This window comes from Plectropomus leopardus, chromosome 2 (genome assembly GCF_008729295.1).
Source record: "Plectropomus leopardus isolate mb chromosome 2, YSFRI_Pleo_2.0, whole genome shotgun sequence".
Classification (NCBI taxonomy): domain Eukaryota; kingdom Metazoa; phylum Chordata; class Actinopteri; order Perciformes; family Serranidae; genus Plectropomus; species Plectropomus leopardus.
Window position 1 is genome coordinate 29865309 of NC_056464.1, and position 19523 is coordinate 29884831.

General features: G+C 38.7%; 1 protein-coding gene across 1 annotated transcript; it reads right to left on the reverse strand.

Annotated features, from left to right (window-relative positions):
• Window positions 1-2618: 2618 nt before the first annotated feature.
• LOC121958189 (inter-alpha-trypsin inhibitor heavy chain H3-like) lies at window positions 2619-18870 on the reverse strand. The gene is made up of 23 exons (XM_042507062.1): window positions 18764-18870; window positions 17038-17198; window positions 16832-16936; window positions 16340-16502; window positions 16136-16246; window positions 15553-15681; window positions 15295-15411; window positions 14926-15094; window positions 14734-14844; window positions 14451-14632; window positions 13433-13612; window positions 13232-13353; window positions 11453-11715; window positions 9051-9071; window positions 7019-7036; window positions 6869-6889; window positions 6615-6623; window positions 6017-6082; window positions 5460-5567; window positions 4108-4276; window positions 3202-3347; window positions 2947-3031; window positions 2619-2851 (listed from the first exon to the last, which is right to left on the reverse strand). Exons 1-23 carry the CDS (start codon window positions 18833-18835, stop codon window positions 2737-2739), a joined length of 2643 nt encoding a protein of 880 aa, XP_042362996.1. The 5' UTR covers window positions 18836-18870; the 3' UTR covers window positions 2619-2736.
• Between the last annotated feature and the right edge of the window lie 653 nt (window positions 18871-19523).

Below are 19523 nucleotides of genomic sequence, written 5' to 3' on the forward strand. Positions count from 1 at the left end.
AGGAAACACAGCTGCCACCTGAGGTAACATCACAAATCTCAAACTGAGTTACACATACATGTAATCTTTAAACAGCAACTTCTTGCTCACATGCTTTTATTTAGTGGGGGGGGGCACATTAAGAGTTAAATGCTGGACACATTTTGTTATGAAGCTTATTCTACTATTAAATTCTGTTTCACCATCATAATAAGTAATGATTCATAATTTTGGGTTAAGCTAGATTACGTATAGAAAGCTTTGTGTAGGCTATGGTTTGCACTGACTGTAGTCTCTAACGGTTTTTCTAAAAAAATTAAAACTGACAATTTGACACAATTATAAAAAAAACACTGCTTAATTTTTTAATATTAAAAAAAAAATCACAGACGTGTTAGTTTTAACTTCAGTTGAGACAGTGTGGGTAATGTATTACCACCGAGTTAGACAATTACATGTAATTTAAACAGACACAGTGAGACTTTCAGCAGCTGGTCTTACATACACTGAATATCAAAATGTATAGCACTGAATCAGAAATAGATTTTTCATGCTTGTGTTGGTATTTAGTTTAACTATATCAGTATTTTTATTTATTTTACAGGTTAAAATGAGACCTTCAGGAATGACAAAGGGTAAAACAGAGACAGAAAAATGTTTGTTCAAAATCTTAAAATGACCGACAGTTCTCCATGTAGATGTTTTCCTGGTTTCTTGTGGACGTGAATAAGTAGCAATTTCAGATTCAGATTCACTTAATTGTTGCATCTTAAAATATCAAAAATAGAAAAAGAGCAAAATTCTTGGGTCTTGCCCCCTTGACCTGTGCATTGACGTCCCACACAATACAGTGCTATTGTGGATACAATATAAGTACACAGTATAAAGAGCATTACCAGAGTGCCTCAAAGTGCATTGTAAATGCACTTTAAAATTAAAATGAAATTAAAACTAAACCGAAATTAAACTTAACCTGCTGCGAGGATAACAAAGCAGTGGACCAGTGAAGCTGTGGAGGATCTTCAGGCATGCTTGGACTGGACAAACTGGGATGTTTTCAGGATTTATACCAACAGAACAAGAAGGGATTAACTTCATACAGACAGCTGTTTACCAGCTTGCAATGTGAGTTTTAATAGCATGGTGAGTTTTACTACCGATAAACCCTGGTTCACAGCTAAGCTCAGACAGCAAAGGTTGGAGGAGGATGAGGCGTTAAGGAGTGGGGACAGGGACAGGATTAAAGAGGCTAATTACAGGTTTAGCAAGGCAGGGCCATTAAAGGACTGTGTTCTGAGAAACTTCAACAACATTTCTCAGCTAATGACTCTGCTTCTGTCTGGAAAGGTCTCAGACACCACACCACAAACCTAAAGCCCATTAACAACCTGCATCTGTCAAACCAGCTGAATGAGATCTACTGTCGATTTGAATGACAATAAGACAGTCCTGATACCAGCCCCTGCTCCTCCATCCACCAGCTCCTCCTGCCCCTTCTCACAGCTGCCCATCCTAAAGCCGCCGCCCCCCACCCACAACAATGACATTTTCTCCCTGTATCGCAACAGCTGCACCTCCAGTCACCAGTCTGTCAAGTTCCTGAAGTTTTTAGATGACATCACCCTCATTGGACTCATTTTTCTGGTGGGGATGAGTCTGCCTACATGTTGGAGATTTACCATCTGGTGACCTGGTGCGATCAGAACAACCTGGAGTTCAAAGCTCCTAAGATAGTGGAGATGGTTGTGGATTTCTGGAAGAACGCATCCCGCTCTTATCATAAAAGCAGAGCGGATGATGTACTTAGTGTGGTAGAAGACATTCAACCTGTCAAAGACGATGGTGCACTTTGAAACTGCCAACATCGAGTTCATCCCCACCTCCTCCATCACCATCTGCTCTGCTGCTGCCACAGCCAAGGTCATGGGCAGACTGCGGCGAATAATTCAAGTCAAGATGTAAAATGGTGAAATGGGATTTAAATCTTCAGGAAAAACAGTGGACGGTGGCGCCATCTTGTGAGGATTGCACTGTGATACCTAAGTCTGCTTCAGTTATCAACCAGTATTTTGATTATTCACAAACAACAAAAATCCATATGACCAGGCAGCCCTAGTCTGGATAACAGACTAATGTATTACCTCACTTTGGTAATAGAGATAATAGAGTGTTTACACGATTTAGCCCCTCTCTCCATAAGCCTGACATACCTTCACATTCTCTATTACAGCAGCTCAGACGCACCACCAGTAACCTGCAAATTGCTCTTTAAATCCATTGGTGGCATCGCCGCCTGGTGGTGTGTAGGCTGCATAGCCACTGAGGCAGACATATCTCCACACACATTTGAGCACAGTTTCTGCGCTGTTATTTCGAGTTATTAAAGATGAGGCAGCTCTGTCCCCCCATTGCACAACTGCACCTTTTATGCAGAACGGCGAGACAGAATAAGCCGGCAACACGCTTTGAATAGGCAGTGTAAATGAGGCTATTGATAAATGTGTGTTTGTGTGTGTTAAAATGAAGAAAATGACAACAAATTATGAAATAATAATTTCCCCAGGGGATCAATGAAGTATGTAGTGCTTGACCGTAAGGTAGTGTTATATGGAGGAAGTTTATGAAAGACAGTCTGAGTCTGGGATTTGATTTGTTTATTCTAGTAACTGGTGGAAAGTCTTTTTCCGTAATGAATCAGTGTTGGCTTTATTTTTCTTTTGAATGAAATCTTTGCAAATGATTCATCATAGTTTCCAGTTAAAGTTGTGTAACAGTGAAATCATCCAGGCGTCTCTGCAGGGCAGACTCAGCAGACATGAGCCAGCAATCCAGTGTCGGATGAGAGACAATACTGTAGTCAACAGCATTGGACCTACAAAAGAAAGACAAAAGCAGTCATATATCTTTGTGTCGAGTAATACTAATAATCATAAAACTGCTTTATATTTTACACCAACTAATATGCACCTGGTAACATCAGTCTCCTGGTCTTGTATCTTAACTTTGGTTAAGGGGCTTTGTTGCACCTCCTCATAAACTGCTGGCTTTAGAGCTGGACACACAGAGGAAAAACAATCAAGCAATGACATTGCAAAGCTGGCAAGGAAGTGACAAAGCAAAAACTATTCGTCTCTTTCAATGAATTATTTTTCCATCAACCACAAGAGTGCAAACATTGATTAAATGTATTGTAAAATCATGGAAATATTTCTTTTCACCCACCTAAAATTCCTTCACTGGTGTCCGATGGCTGCTGTCTTAAAACTGGCCACAAGAATTCTTGACCATCCTTCATGTGAATTAAGATGACTATGCGTGTGCCTCCAGTCTCAACATCTATTTCCGACCCCCGCCTAGTCATTGTCAATCTAGAAAAATATGCAGCTTGTTATAACTTTCCTATGGATTCATTTGCATTTTTTTTAAAGGACAAGTTTGGCATTTAAGGAAATGTGCTGATTTTTTGCCTTGCAGAGAGTTGAGAGAAAGAGGAAGGATTGATACAGTTCTCATGTTTGCAGGTAAACATGAAGCTACAGCCAGCAGCTGGTTCCCTTAGCTTAGTACAAATACTGGAAACACGGGGAAACAGCTAGCTTGGCTCCGTCCAAAGGTAACAAAATCCACCTACCAGCAGTGTTACATTACTAGATTACTGCCATTGAGGCTAATAATTAGTTATTTATCCCACGCGTGAATATTGATTGTAACCTTTCCCAATACATACAAAAGTCAGATGTTAGTGGGTGTTACTATTTTTTGGCACAGTGGGAAAGGGGCTAAATATGCAATAATGGCAACAAAAGAAACAGGGTCGTGTGATAACAAAATAGCTAATGCCTGGTATTGCAAAATTGATGAGAAACTTAACTTGCTAAAACAAAAAAGTAATAAGTTATGTGTCATTGCCTCCCTGTAAAACAGCGATGTAAGCTAAGATGGGTTGTTTCTGGCAGTAGGTTTATACGGACTTTATGCACATGAAAGTGAATTACATCCCCTCTGTCTCTCTGTGACCTCAGGCCCCACATGAAAACCTTACTTGCACACGGTGTGCATTTTAATTTCTGCATCTCACAGAGTCTGTGCACATCACTGAGTATCATGACATGAAATGCTAACAGTTACCTTCCAGCCAAGACGAGGTCCTGTCCACTGTATCGTATCAGAGTCTGTCCCTCTCGTACAGTGATTCCACTGGTGTCAATCTCAACATACAGGTCTGTCTTGACGTGGATGGCAATCTTTCTGAAGCCCCCATATGCTACTGAATCAAGCTCGCCATTCACAGTCAGCTCTGATGCAAAAGAGATCAAATGCAACTTAACACCATATTTATACAGCTCAAGTACAAAGATGCTACACTTCAGTGAAAGTATCATTACAAAAACGTAGAAAAGAGCACCATTATAAGGGAAAGTCCTTTATTCAAAATCCCTCTTAAAGGTCCAGTGTGAAGGATTTGGGGGTTATATAAGCAGAAATGGAATGTAATATAGTAAGTATATTTTCTTTAGTGTGTAATCTCCTCAAAATAAAAATCATCATTTTTTCCGACCCTTAGAATCAGCTGTTTATATCTATATAAGGAGCTGGACCTTATCTATGGAGATCGTCATGTTGCACCGCCATGTTTCTACAGTAGCCCACAATTTACAAACCAAACACTGGCTCCACATATGGCCATTCCTGTTTTTGCATTTGTCAGCTTAGTTTGCAGCCCAGAAAGCATCAGAAAAACTGTTTTTTTGTTTGTTTATTTTTTTTATGTGAAACTTATTTATTCAGTGTTTTCACCAGTTTAAATCGCTGGGTCTGTTTGTTTTGGAGAAAAAGAGACCTCTGGGATAATTCTGCTCACTGTAAAACTCCTCTGAATGTCTTTCTTTATAAGTTATCAGAGAAAATACACATAAGAAAGTGCTGAGCTAGTGAATGATCTGAGATGTGCCAGACAGCATAGGGGAAACGCTGATTTTTTAGTGGTTGTGATCTACAATCCTCACCACTGGATACCACTTTATCACCCTAAATTCTACATGCTGTTACTTTAGGTACTATCAGCAAATTGTACGTTCGGCATTAATAAGTAACTTTCCACCAGTGGTGTAGGGGAGGGTATATACAGTTGTACTGGGTATACCCAACTATAGCCAAAAAGCCATTGGAGTATAAAGGAGTATAAGCTAACTTCCTCCTCTGTAAACTACCTATCTACTTCAGTTACACACTCCTCATCAGCTACTGCTACTCTACTCTGCTCTTTTACTCTGCTTTACACTGCTTTCTACAACTGCAAACTGGGAAAATAATTATGGGTTGATACACGGTGTATAACTGACTCAAGGAGGATAAAAAAGAAAAAAAACATTTTCTATTACATATGGAGAACAAAAGACAAAATAATAGGAGTTTATTGACGAGGCTGTTTAAAGGAATTTAAGGAAAATAGTGACGGCACAGAGAGGAACATTACTGACCTCTGTCAGGATCATGAAATAGTTTAAGGCGAAGGCCTCCAGTGACATCAAAGCACAGAGGAAGAGACTGGCTCTCAGTTTTTATCAAAAACCTGTGGGAAACAGGAGCTACAGAGGAACACAAAGTCACGCAGCAGAAGGAAACACTTGTCACTCGTCACTTGTTGAAAATCATTTTTACTCCCAATTCCAATTTAACCATGTAAAATGAACGATAGCATGGGAGTTAAAGGAATCTGTTGCGCTTCAGCCTGAGGTCGGTGCTCACTGAATGGACGAATGACAGCAAATAATTACAGCAAACAATTAAATGGACCACTTCAAAAGGATTGCACCCCAAGGACATACTGGAGCACACGGTTCACTTAAATAATTAATAAAGTATAAAATGAGAATTACAGCATTCCCCCAACCCTAACCTCATTGTGCTTGCTGCAGCAGGTAGACCTGAAAAATTCTGGCTTCCATGCGATGGTGATCAGTGAACATGTATCATATGAGATTTAGGCTTCATTTACAAGGTTAAAGCAAAGAAAAACATCTATGAGATACTCTACCATGTGTTGCTTGTACTGGAACATTTGATGTCATGATGTCTAAGACAGGGATCAAGACCGGCAAATCTGGCAAAACAAGTATAAATACATTCACCCAAAGCCAGTGATACACGAGTATTAAAAAGCTTTCAAGGATATTGTATTCATCCCACTGATGGCCATGTGACTGTAAGGTAAAGCGGTGAAAATACTCTAAATATAGCATTGACTTAGACTGATATTGATTTAGTTTTTTTAATTTATTTTATGTAGGCTTTAAAGTGGCTAAAATACGTTTTGATAACCCCTCTGTATGTAAGTAATGCTGAGCTCAGGGGTGCGCCCTGTCTGTTTCTGCAAACCAGGAGCGTGCCAACCGCTGACTACTTTATGTAATACACTGACTATACATAAGTATTTCATACAGTCCCACTTCAAAAATCTCAACCTATCCCCCTTTAAGTACTAAATGTAAAAGTAGTCATTGTGCAGCCAAATGTTTCCTGCTAGTGTTTTCCCGTTATATCTGAATATTCCCATTGCATTAATGTGTATTTTGCATTTTCCTGCTGTATATGTTTAAAGTTGTGCTCACTAGTGTACCTATAGTTTGTCTTACCTGGCATTACTGTTAAAAGGGAAAAGAAGAGGAAAAGTGAACATTAACATACAAACTGGTTAACTGACTTTGTAGATTAACTTGCACCCTACTCCACCCTCAATTTCTGATAAAAATAATGCAACATTCTGGAAAGATTAACTCATCAGAGAGAGTGCATGCTGTATTATGATGGTATTGTTTAATAATCAATCATTTATCTGTCATGTAGGAACAGTGCAGATGTGAACTTATGCACCAACAGTTTCTCTTACCTGCCACCCCACCGTATGAGCCTTAAAGGAAAAAGATGATAACATAAAATTATTGTACAGTTGTTAATTTCCTCTGTAGATTAACTTGCACTTCACACCCCCCTCACCCTCAAAATAAATAAACAGTTCAGATGTGAACCCATGTCTTACCTATTATAGGAATTATTGCTGTTAAAAAGAAAAAGAAAAAGTTATTTTTTCACTTTAAGACACTCATGATGTTGACCAATTACTTGTATTGGTGAAAAAATGTATGCCATATGTATTCATATCCAGGACCATTATTCATTTTTATCAGCTGTTTTCTGCTGTTGAAGTATTATGGTCACTTTTTGCAAGTTCATGAACTAAGTAGTAATCTTTATGATGGCTGTCAATCTTCCCTATTTGAAGGTTAGTGAGCCTAGAAGGATTTAATGAAAGTTAAATAGTGTAATTTAATATTAAACTTTCATTTCCGATTGGAAGGAGGTATTCTACAAGACTTAAACATTAATCGAAGTATTTGCACTACACATAAATAACCACTTTAATATTGTGTTTTTGCATAGCATTTCTCTATAAAGTAAACTTTCACCCACCTGAAAAAAATGTATGTTCTTTGTATGCTATATTCTGTCGACTATTTTTAAAGATATACTGTATCACTAACTCATCTATCTTGTATCTTGACATGTCAGAACAGTGCAGATTAATTTACACTCTACTCCACCCTCAGTCCTTAAAATAAATATACAAATGTACAGATGTCCTATGGTGACACATACAGATGACCTATGTCTTGCCTGACGTAGAAGGTAGTGCTGTTAAAAAGAAAAAGATGATGATAAGAAATTCACAGTTATTTATTCACTTTACAAGACTCATGATGTAAAATTAACTTGTATTGATGGAAAATTGTATGTCATGTAAGTGTTTTAATATCCAGGGCCATAATCAATTTCTACCAATAGTCTGCTATTGTTGCAAGACACATAAGTATTATAAATGTATGTTTACATTAACTGAACAAACGATTTAATTGAAAACTGGGTTATTTAAAACTAATTGAATTAGTATTATGTTTATCAAGTAGGTTTATTGTGACTTTTTCAAACCTAAATTTTTATGCTCCACACTTACAACACAAGTTCTTATTAAAGCTGGAGAAGACAGAAATCTGAAGGAGCTCTCCTCTCTGTCCTCAGCCCCTCCCATCAGACAACCACGTGCAGATGCACGTGCTTCCTACAGTAACCCAGTGTTTTTAATACAATATCTTGTTGTACAGCTGCACACAGCACATCACTCAGCCCCTCCTTGCCCTGCTCACTCGCCGTTTATCAGCCCACAAAAAGACAAGAATAGGCTAGCTGACCACCTTAACGTCCCTCTGCCTCGCTCCTTATGGCTTTCTTTGGAGAAGAGGCAGATTGCCTTTTGGTCAGTATTTCAGCTGCCAGTCTCCTCCCCCTTTGCCAACTCCATGCTACCATTTTGCAAGGCCCCTACGCTGCATCCCGTGCATAGCCCCGCCCAAGACGTTTTGATTGGTTCAGAGAAATACAAACAACTGCTTCCAGATCTTTCGCTAGAGCTGACACTGAGCTGTGCAGATAGATAAATGAGACGAGTTCCAAGGCCAAGTTATGCGAGGGCTGACGAAACAACTTCTTTCTCACTCTCCCCTACAGCGCAGTTCCACCTCGGACCATCCATCCGAGTAGGTGAAACTTTACCTTTCCTGTGATATGAATTGATGCTCTGTCTTAAGAGTTGTTAGGAAATGTTAAATCGGGGTAAGAGTCTTGCATCAGGACTTTTACCTTCCAGTAATCTTCCAGCTGCTAGTGTGCATTAATTCATTTAACGGGGGAATCATTCTCAGTTCATTATTCATCCATTCCCCTTACATTACTTTACATACATTAATTTATGTATTGACAAGTTCAAAAACTCAGTAGAAACCTTTAGAATTTTAGACAAAATTCAAAAATTCAATTTTTTTTCCCTTTAGGATGGGTGGTGCCCCAAGTTGGATTTCAGTTCTGTTATTTAATTTTAAACATTCATTTCTAATATGAATTCATGCATTCTGCAACACTTAAACATCAATTACGTTATCAATTAATCAATTATGTATCTGACATGTCAGAACGGTGCAGATGTGTATTTATGGAATTATAGTTTGTCTTACACATACCCTGACCAGGGGGGCCTGTTAAAAGGTTAAAAAAGATGATAACATGAAATTACAATACAGTTGTTAAATTACATTTTTTTTAGATTAACTTGCACCCTGCTTTAATCTCAATTTCTAATACAAATAATGCTATGTTCTGTGAGGATTCACTAATGAGAGAGAATGTATGCCATGTATGAAATACATATTATTAATTAATCATTAGTGTATCTGTAATGTTACTGTAATGTAATGCTACTCCATCCTCAATTTTTAAAGAAATAATGCAACGGTCTGTGAAGATTGACTCATCAGAGAGAATGCATGCTGTATATATGCAGTATTCTGATGACTATTTATGAAAAATACAAAATATTATTGAATAATCAAGCATGTATCTATCATGCCAGATCGGTGCAAGATGACAACATAAAATTACTATACAGTTGTTAATTAACTCTGTGGATCAACCTGCACCCTACTCCACCCTCAGCTTTTACTATAAATATAGAACAGTTCAGCTGTGAACCCATATCTTACCTTGTATTACACGACTTTGTTCTGTTTAAAAGAAAGAGAAAATGACAAAAAAAAATATTTACTTTAAAATACTCATGATGTTAACAAAATAGCTTGTGCTGGTGAAAAAATGTATGTCACATCAGTGTTTTCATATTCAGGGCCATTAGTTATCTCTATTAACGGTCTGCTTTTGTTGCACGACACTTAAGTATTAGACATTCATTTTCAAATTAACTTCAAACTGTAAATTAAAAATAAACGAATCTATCATACCATTTATTAAACAGTTTTATTATTGTGAATTCATCATTATTATTTTAAATATAAATATTTATGTCTGGTTCTACACGCACACTAATAATTAGATTTTTCAACACAAATCCTGCGCAGAAATTGTAGACAGGCACTCTCTAGTTCTTATGAAAGCAGGGATAGGCAGAAATCTGGAGGAGGCAAAAAACCAAAACGAAATAAAAAAAAAAGCAGAATTTGAAAACACACCCTTATCCTGCAGATCTCCTCTTGGTCTTAAGCCCCTCCCACCAGACGACCACAGGCATATGCACCAAGCTGCAACCTCTGTGACTGCCGAAATGTTGAGCTTATGGGTTCAAAACCCCGGTCCACAAACCAATTGGTGACGTCACGGTAGCAACGTCGAATTTTTTATACAGCTCATGATATGCACGCATTTCATACAGTAACCTGGTGTTTCCAATACATTGATTTATTTAATTGTATTTCTTTGTAAAGTTACGTACAATGCTTTCAGACAGCCCCTCCTTGCACTGCTCTCTCTGTTCATTAGACCACTAAGAGACAAGAAGTAGCTGGCCATCCCACAGTGCCTCAGCCTCACTTCCCATCGCTGTGTGCTACTTCACTGAGAGGGAAGTGGGCAGCAACTCTGTAGACCGACCTTAGGTTGGTGGCTGTAGCAGCTGGAATTCAGGTGTCAGAGATCACAGCAGGCTGGTGCCAGGTCTAAAATGTATAACAGCAGCAACAGAAAGTTTGCTGATTTGGCTGGAAGGTGGGGCTGTCTGGTTCACCAGCTTTTTCTTATTCTTAGGTCGTCAAATATCAACTCTTTGCCACACCCCTGGGGGAACGCCCTCTTCTTGAAATGTCTTGTGATTGGCAAAAGTCTCCTGGCACAGGCTAGATTTGCTAAAGCTGGAAAACTGAGTCAAGAGGAGGACATGGAAGTCTAGTGTCTGCTCAATCCACTTGCATTTCAATGTGCTTAAAGTTTATGATGGGATTTTTGCCCATCTGTAAATACATTAACTGTATTTGTGGATTGTGATTCAGTGCTGCCAGATGTACGATAATGTGACCATTGTGACACTTACAATAAGCACTTAGTTTAGTTTGTGCGTCTTATTTTAACTAACTTCCTGGCTCCCATATTTGTGTATTAGCATCACTTTTCACATGATCTCCTTGCAGCCAACATTTGGTCATGTTTGGTCATGTTTGTTGAGCACGCACTGCTGTCGTTTGTTTTCGTAAACACGCCTGCTGGATGAAAAAACATTGATGTACGCTTTGGGCCGTGCAGACTGGGAAAGAGCTTCTCTCTAAGGTAGTGGGTATGGGTAGATTTGTAGATGTGTCAAAATGTCATTTAAATACTTGTTTACCAAAGTTATGAATTTAACCTATTTGTTCTTGTGATTGTGACTGGCGTACGATAATTTTTTTTCTCAAAATACAATCATTTTGAGCCTCTAATACCAGAGTTTTCCAATTTCCAATTTGGCAACGCTGATTTGATTACACTATAGGTTATAAAATGATGTTGTGTCTTACCTGGATATGAACTGCCGTGATGAGAGAGAAATGTTGACATTTGACTGTGCATAGTGTTAATTTTTTTTCACATTTGTGATGCTTACGCGTAAAACTGATGTGTCCGCCTCGGAATTGTGTCGCATCGGCTTTTCCTATAGCTTGATGATACAGCATGGGAGGATGTTGTCCAGGAAGTAATTGTGCCGTCGGTGTTTCACCTTCCTTGGGTTTATTGAGCACATCTGTGCTCTCCCCCTGGGGCTTGGTGACCACCATAGATGTGAGTGGGGTCACAAAGCCATACTTCAGTGACAGCTCCAAGGCCTCTTTCTTCACGTTCTCCTTCTCAGGTCCAGATAACAGCAGCCTGTGTCACAAATTGTGTAAATACACCGCCATTTATTCGGAGGGAGATTATCGAGAGAGAATACCCCAACATCTGCACCAATCAAATCTATGCCGGTGAACAGCTTACGCTATGATGATAACAACTGTAATTCATTCAAGGTACCTATATGGTGAATGACAAATAATATGTCATAAGTTTGCCTTGTTTGTGTTTGTTTTATTTGGTTAGTTGGCTGTAAAGTTTGGTTGTGGATTAGTTGGAATGGCTACGGTGGCTTGGCTAACCATAGTCATATGAAATTAGTTGGGCATCAGTACGGAGTCTCTCCTCCTCTCTCTTTTGCCATGCAGTCGGTGTGGGACGGGCAGAAGGAGAGGAGACGCAGCATGCTGCTGAAATGGTAGTTTAGTTAAGTGAGTATCTGGTTACGTTGACACTCTTGCTATCTTGACTGGAAGAGCAAGAAAGTGGTAGTGTACACTCTTTGAAGGCGTCTTTCAGTTGCTGGGAAACAAAGTTGTTTCATCTAGACTTCCAGTCCAGAGACTACTACAAACAACAGCATATGAAACGCTGAACTTTACTGCTCTTGAGCTGAAATACACACTGTGGGAAAGGGAGTTGTTAGTTTCAAGACCAGGCTGCTCAACGGTGGGTTGTTTCCTTGGACAAGGTGCAAATTTGACATCAGAAATAAGTCTACGGCATCCCCATAGGCTATGTAGTATGGGTCCTGTCACAATAGAATGCTTGAAAGGTTTAGCAACAGTAACTACATTGGTATAGCAACCGATTAATTCATTTAAAGAAATTACTCAACCGCAAAATGACCATTGAAGCCTACAGTATACTTAATCTTTGAAGGAGCTCACTGGACCTGTTGAAACCACGGATGATCTGCTCGCAGTATGTGTCTCTTGCAGAGCAATTGTTACAATAATTTCACGCTTGTTTGAAGTGGAACAGATCTGTAAACTGGTGAAGTCACTAGGGCTGGCACATACCATGACCACGGTAAAAAGATGTAACAAATCAACTCCAACAGACATGGGCGTTAAGGTTCTGCAAGACAGAGTCTGGGCTTTTCCAAGGTGCATTCATAAGCTGTTGTAGTCGTAGAGATCTTTGCAACAATTCAAAGATGGAGCAGATATGCCTTATTTCCAGATCCAAATCCTCATAAAAACTTGCCGTTTCCCACGTGTAGGTTGTTAGCTGTTAGCTTTTGTCTTTGCTGTCTCCCTTTGCAAATGGGATTTTGAAAGTTTAAGTGTCTAAATTGTGATGACTTGCTGTGTTTTACTGTATTGTGTCTTAAAACCTTTGGGGTTTTGGTCTGTTTGTCAGACAAAACATGTAAACTAAAGACATCACTTTGGGAAATTGCTATGGGCCTTTACTGATATTTTCATTTTTCTTTTTCATTACATTTTATAGATTCAACAACTGATACAAATATGATGGCTGCAGCCCCTCGCTGAATAATTGATTAAAAACAACAACAAAGAGAAAAGATGATTGATATCACACTCACTCTTTCTCCAGAAGCTGTTTGACTGTTAGGTAGGCCCAAATTCTTTGGATGCGTCTGTCAGACACAGTGCCAGTTGACTTCACAGTGGTGTTTGTTTCAGAAAACGTCAATTTTCTATTCCTCTGTCACAGGTAACACGAATAATGTCAGTAAAAACACAAACATTTCAGAACATAACATGTGATGTGGAGTGATCTTTACCGAAATGGCCAAAACTTGTGGGGTGAAGCTTTCAATGTCGTTGTCCGTGATCTGACCAGCCACCACGATCTCAGAGCCGTTATAATACTGGCTGAAGTTAGTCTTGGTTAGATTGGTCCCGCCATTGTAGATCATTGTCACATCTGTCAACAGAGGAGTGGCCACCTCTTCATAGAAACCCTGTTGACGTACAGTATGGACACTGCATTAATGTTTAGTCTCACCACAGCCAACCGTGATCTATTTCATCTGTGTAAATGAAGCAAATCACACACACGAGGCCCGTTTCCATCGCAGGAACTATGGACAATTTTCAAGAACTTATACAGGGTCAAAACACGTACCTGCTGGGTGGGTGTCAAAAAAACAAGCGCAATTTTTAATGCTGCGTTCATGTGATGTCCGAGTAATAAGATTGACGACTTTCCTGGGAAAATTCACATGAACAGCCTCTCATGTCAGAAAAACTACTCGGCAACTCTGAGATAATTTTGTAACACAACTTGTTGACTTGACGTCATAAATGCATACACATAGCAAAAGTCAATGTTTAGTCAATGGTAAGAAACTTTTTAAAAGTAATTCACAAATGGCAAAGGCTACTAACCTTTTATTTAAACTCTCTAAGCATTAAAATGGAACTCATCTTCTTTGTAGCTTCCAAATTTCTCCCACTTTACAACCTCAAAGCACATGAACACAACTAAGTTAGGAGAATGACTTCCCAACCTGCAAACTCCGACCTTCTGACATCACATGAATGCGGCATAAAACCAAACAGAAGAAGAAAAGTGATTACGTCATGATCGAAACTGTCGTAGAGTGATATCGTCAACTCCTGAACTCAGTGGGTCCTACCGGGGACCTACACTGCAATGGAGACACAAAGGCTGAGAGGACCAACTACGAGGCCGTTCCTGTAAATATTCCCACCCCCTAGGTTTTACCCCGAGTTCCTGCAATGGAAACACACCTCTGGTAAACAGTATTCATGATGCGAGAAAGTGATTTCAAATACCGTCAGTTGTAAATTAGCGTCAGAGTCCTCATAAATCCGCCGTGCCACACCGTTGTTCTGCAGCGACATCTTTTCAAGAAACTCAAAATAGACATCGAAACCAAAACCAAGACAGTAGAGTGGGAATTTGTCTGCAATAGCCCCTCTGACATTTGACTGGATTACTTCCAGGTTTGTAACCCCTTCAAAGACACAAGACATGACGTTGAAACACAAATTACATTTCATTCATCTCTCAAAGAATTTGTGCATACGTTTGTGTGGATGTGTGTTTTATTCTAACCTGATGTCGGGTCTCCATCGGTGAGAAGTATAAGAATAGATGCTGAACCTTCTCTGGGATGTGAATTCAGCATACGTGCTCCTTCCAACACGGCATCGTTAATATTTGTACCTAAAATGAAATGAAAATATGTTTCATCACTGCCTTTACTGAAATGTTCTCCCTTTATCAAATATTTATTAAAAATCTCACCTCCGCTAGCTTCAATACCCTGCGCAAATGTCTTGGCAGTCTCCAGGTTTTGCTTGTTGGCCCGAACAAGTTCTCGTTTCCAGTGAAAAATGTTGCCTTCAAAAACGATTAGACCAAAGTAATCCTCCTCTGCCAGGTCATTCAAGATGTGGATTAAGGCTATTCGTGTCTGGGTGAAAACATCATTCGCACATAAGAACTTTTATCCAACTAACAAACCACGTATTAACATTTGTTTCATATATTCTCAAATTGTGCATTCAATAAATCTGTAAAATGAATCACAGACACAATTAACTGTCAGAAACTGATTAGCCTTCAGTGCTACAGAGGCAATCTGTCACACATTCACACTCTTCAATACTGTACCTGCTGTATTTTTTTGCCGTGCATTGAGCCACTTTTATCAATAAGGAAGACGACATTTTTTGGTATGCGGGCAAGACTAGACGGAGCAAAGTGATGAACAAAGTACCCATCTGATGTCTTTGGGGAAGAAAGAAAAAAGATTTAGTTTTAAGACTGCAAAATATTCTGAAATATCTATATAAGTAAGTACGGTATTTTTTAAATGATAATAAACCATTCAGAGTCAACAGTCTTCCAGGAAATTAACTCTTGCTGTACCTTGATGTGTCCCAGTGAGGTGTCCCTGTTGACATCATAAACAATAACCAGTTCTCCATTCATGCCTTGCTCTCCACAGCTGTGACATACTTTCTGTTGATCCTCTGTCGGGTAGAGATACACCCACGACTAAAAAACAGGACGAATCATGTTACAGTCTTTAGTTAAAGTTGATTATATTCAACTTTAGTGTCTCTCACAGTGTTGGGCACTACTGAGTATAACAAAATGTAGCTTGACATCAAACCAGAAAGTTAACAGTTGCAAAGTGCATGTATATATACTATATCTAAAAACAAATGACTGATACTTACGCCTACCATACACCAGAGGACTTTTTTATGTGATTTTTATGGGCATGAAACAGAACAGTCACTATTTGAACTCAATGCCAACTTGAAGATGGAGACAAAATGTAGAATTTTTCCCTTAACATTTATGAGACAAAGAAATGTGTACAAGGATGAGCAATGAGTCAGAATGCAGTATGTCCAGTAATGTTATGGCTCCATCATCAAACAGTTGGGCCAAAATAAAAAGCAGCGGAGTTAAATAGAGAATTTTGAATCACTGCATGCCGCACCTCTTTGTCTGCATGGGTTATGGTGATGGCATTAGTCAGGGCGCCGGTGCTTAGTCCTCCTTTAATTTCAATGAAATTTATGCCCGTCTCCTCAATAAGGTGCACATCAATCTGGCATTGAGAATAAAATCAGTAAAACAGATTTTCTAAGATGTTTTCACCCAGCATTGTTTTACCGAATAGACAACAACAGGAAAGACACACCTTGAAGTCTTTGACAGGCTGCATAGGTCGAGCATGGATTTGTAGCTCGTACTTGCCGAGCCTGCGTTTCAGCAGTTCCTCATACGTGAGTTCAAACGTGACCTTTTTGTGAGCAGCCACGTTCACAGAGGTCTTAAATTCCTCGAGGGTTCTCCCTACAGAACTGCAACAAAAAAATTATCTGCAAAGGGGGTTCCCCTTCTGACCTGTAACTCCTTATAATGAAACAATGCTGACTTATCACAGGTTATGACATTATTGCGGATATGAGATGTGAGTAGTTCAACTAAATAGTGATTTTTTAAATTTTTCAGATTGTTTATTTTGAAAGATGTTACACCTGCCATTGTTAAAGTAACCAGAAGTAAGCAAGAAAAAAAGTAAGAAATTTTCTCCCTTCTCCGGAAGGACACACACGTCTCTTCTACAAAATATGACACAAAAACAATCTGAATAAGACCTGGCGATGAACTGATCCATTGTTCCTTGTACCTGACGATCCCAGCGCTTTGGCCACGGGACACAGCCTCAGTGTACTGCTCCTGAGCTTTCTCTTTACCTTTCACAACGCCATCGTACACTTGGCCATCTATAAACCTAAAAAACATTATGGAAAAGTCTTTAAACATACTCCGTGATTTATTTGTATGATTATTTAAGTGCAGATTCCTGTAAATATTTATTTTTGCTTTACACACATTCTGAATTTACTGATGAAGGCGTTCTTGGGAATGCGGACTTGGAATTCTATTTCCTTTGACTCGTTCATACGATTTGCCACACGGCTTGAGATGACAGTGGTTGCATAACGACTGCTCGCTGTGGAGTTGATGTGAAAGCTGTAGATGTCCCAGTCATCCTGAACAAATAGCGGGGGAGGCACATTTCACAATAAAATAAATAGCTTTGTTGATCCCACTGGCTGATGACCAGCTGACCAAAGATCAGATGATGGTGAAAAACTAAACGTTGGTGGGTGGCATTAGTGAAATCTTATTGGTCTAAATACAGAAACACCCCATTCTGGTTATTCTTATTCACTGTGCTTAAGTAAAAATTTTACTTAAAACTTTATTTGAATATTCCCCTTTTCTGCATCTTTATACTTCTATTCCACTACATCTCAGAAACAAATATTTTACTTTCTACTCCACTACATTTGACTAAGAGCTTTAGTGACTTTACAAGGTACAATTCTTCATACCCTTCCTGTCCAGTGAAAATCATGTCTCCAACTTTGTTGGTTTTGAATGTGAAAGTCCATGATCAACTGAGGGATGATGCATCAGAAAATTCTCCTACTTCTTTAACTAAACAAACCCTTTTACATCAGATGAAAAATGCACTGTTGCAAAGCTAAAAACAGGACTGTTTTTTTGACATCATGAAAACTTTAAAGAGATATGTGGTTCTTGCAGGACAACCATGCTATAAACAGATGTTTTTAAAATTGCATTGCTATAGATAAAACTACTCAACAGTAAGGCTTGACAATATGGAGAAAATCAAATGTTACGATATTTTCGACCAAATCCTTCTATCACAATATTATTACAGTATTGTAGGGTTGACTATTGGTGCTTTAACAAAATATTTACACGAGATTTTTATCAGTAATCATCAATAATGTGGATATAATGACTAAGTAATAGCTAGGACAGTCTGGAAAGTTCAGAAAATTACAAACATTACTGTAAAGCAGCCTTTACAACGATATCCAAAATCTAACATGATTTCTAGTCTTATATCACAATATCAATATAATGTTAATATATTGACCAGAACTACCCAACAGTAAATAAAGGAGTTAAAATTTGCAAAACCTTAAACATGTATAGACGTCATATATTATACAATATACACATCAATGCAGCAGTAATATTAATCCGAAACATCATATAAAATGTGAAACACTGACGAAAACCATTTTACTGCACAGTAAGTACTTCTCATTTTGAGACTTGAAGTACATTTGGCTGATGATACTTGCATGATACTTGCATATTTTTACAGTGTGTTATTAGTACTTTTACTAAAGTAAAGGATCTGAATACTTTACTAGTGGTGTTTTGAATTCACATGACAATTACGTGCACACTGCTAATACTAATACAAATTCATATATTGTTCCTATGGTTTAAGACAGACAAAAAATATTAGTAAACATGAACAACTCTTTCCAAAATCCCCAAAACTTGATTGCTTAAACTCAAATTTGTGATGTCATCATATTAAGACTGCAGCACAGACTGTACATAAAGATGGGTGATGCGTCCCCTCTTACCCCCGCTTTGCTTAAGTGAAACTAAAACATCCCCAGAATATTCAGTTTACTGGAGTTTTATCTTAACCTAAATAGATAAATTTCATAGATTAAATTTTGTTGCAGTGTGATTGTCTGTCTTTAAGGTTTTGTGATCTTACCTTGTTTGGCAGTGAGGTAACCAAAGCCAGCAGCAGCCCAAAGAGGGTGATTTGCACCACTGCTCTCTCCATGATGGGTGGCTGTCTGATGGCAGTCAGGCAGCTGAAACTCTTTTAAACCCAAACAGACAGTGACCAAGTTATTGTGTACACAGTTTTTCAGGGGCAAACTTCTCTTTCTCTCTCCTGTTTGAACAACCTTCTCACTTGCACACCCATGCACAAAAAACACCCACCCCCCACTTTTCTGCCAGGAATCAACAGAAATGACTGGGTGAAAAAGCAGAAAGTTATTGGAAATTTAACTGCTTGTCTGAGATTTACTTTTGACATCTGGGTTCCAGCCTTGCAGTGAAAACTTTTTATAAAACTTTTGATTGAAAATGTAAAATGAGAGAGATACACAGAGACTGTTTGGCTTTGTATGTTCAGTACGCACTCTTAAAGAAATAAGTACGTGACTATCATTGTATGGTGTCAAGCAAAAATGAATTTATTATTTCTGTCTTCAAGTATGTACAGCTTCTATGAGAAAGTACCGATCTGGCAAGGTCAGGAGATGGAGAGGAAAACAGGTGATATAGCAGGTAAAAGTAGCCATATACCCAGCTTTCATTGCAAGCATTAAACAGATCAAATACAGAATGTGAAGCACAAAGAAAATAGCTGCATCGAGAGAGGAGATCTCAGGAAAAACAAAAATAATCTATTTGTCATCATGGAAGAATTTCTGCTTTAAAGACAAACTAGTGCAGTGCCT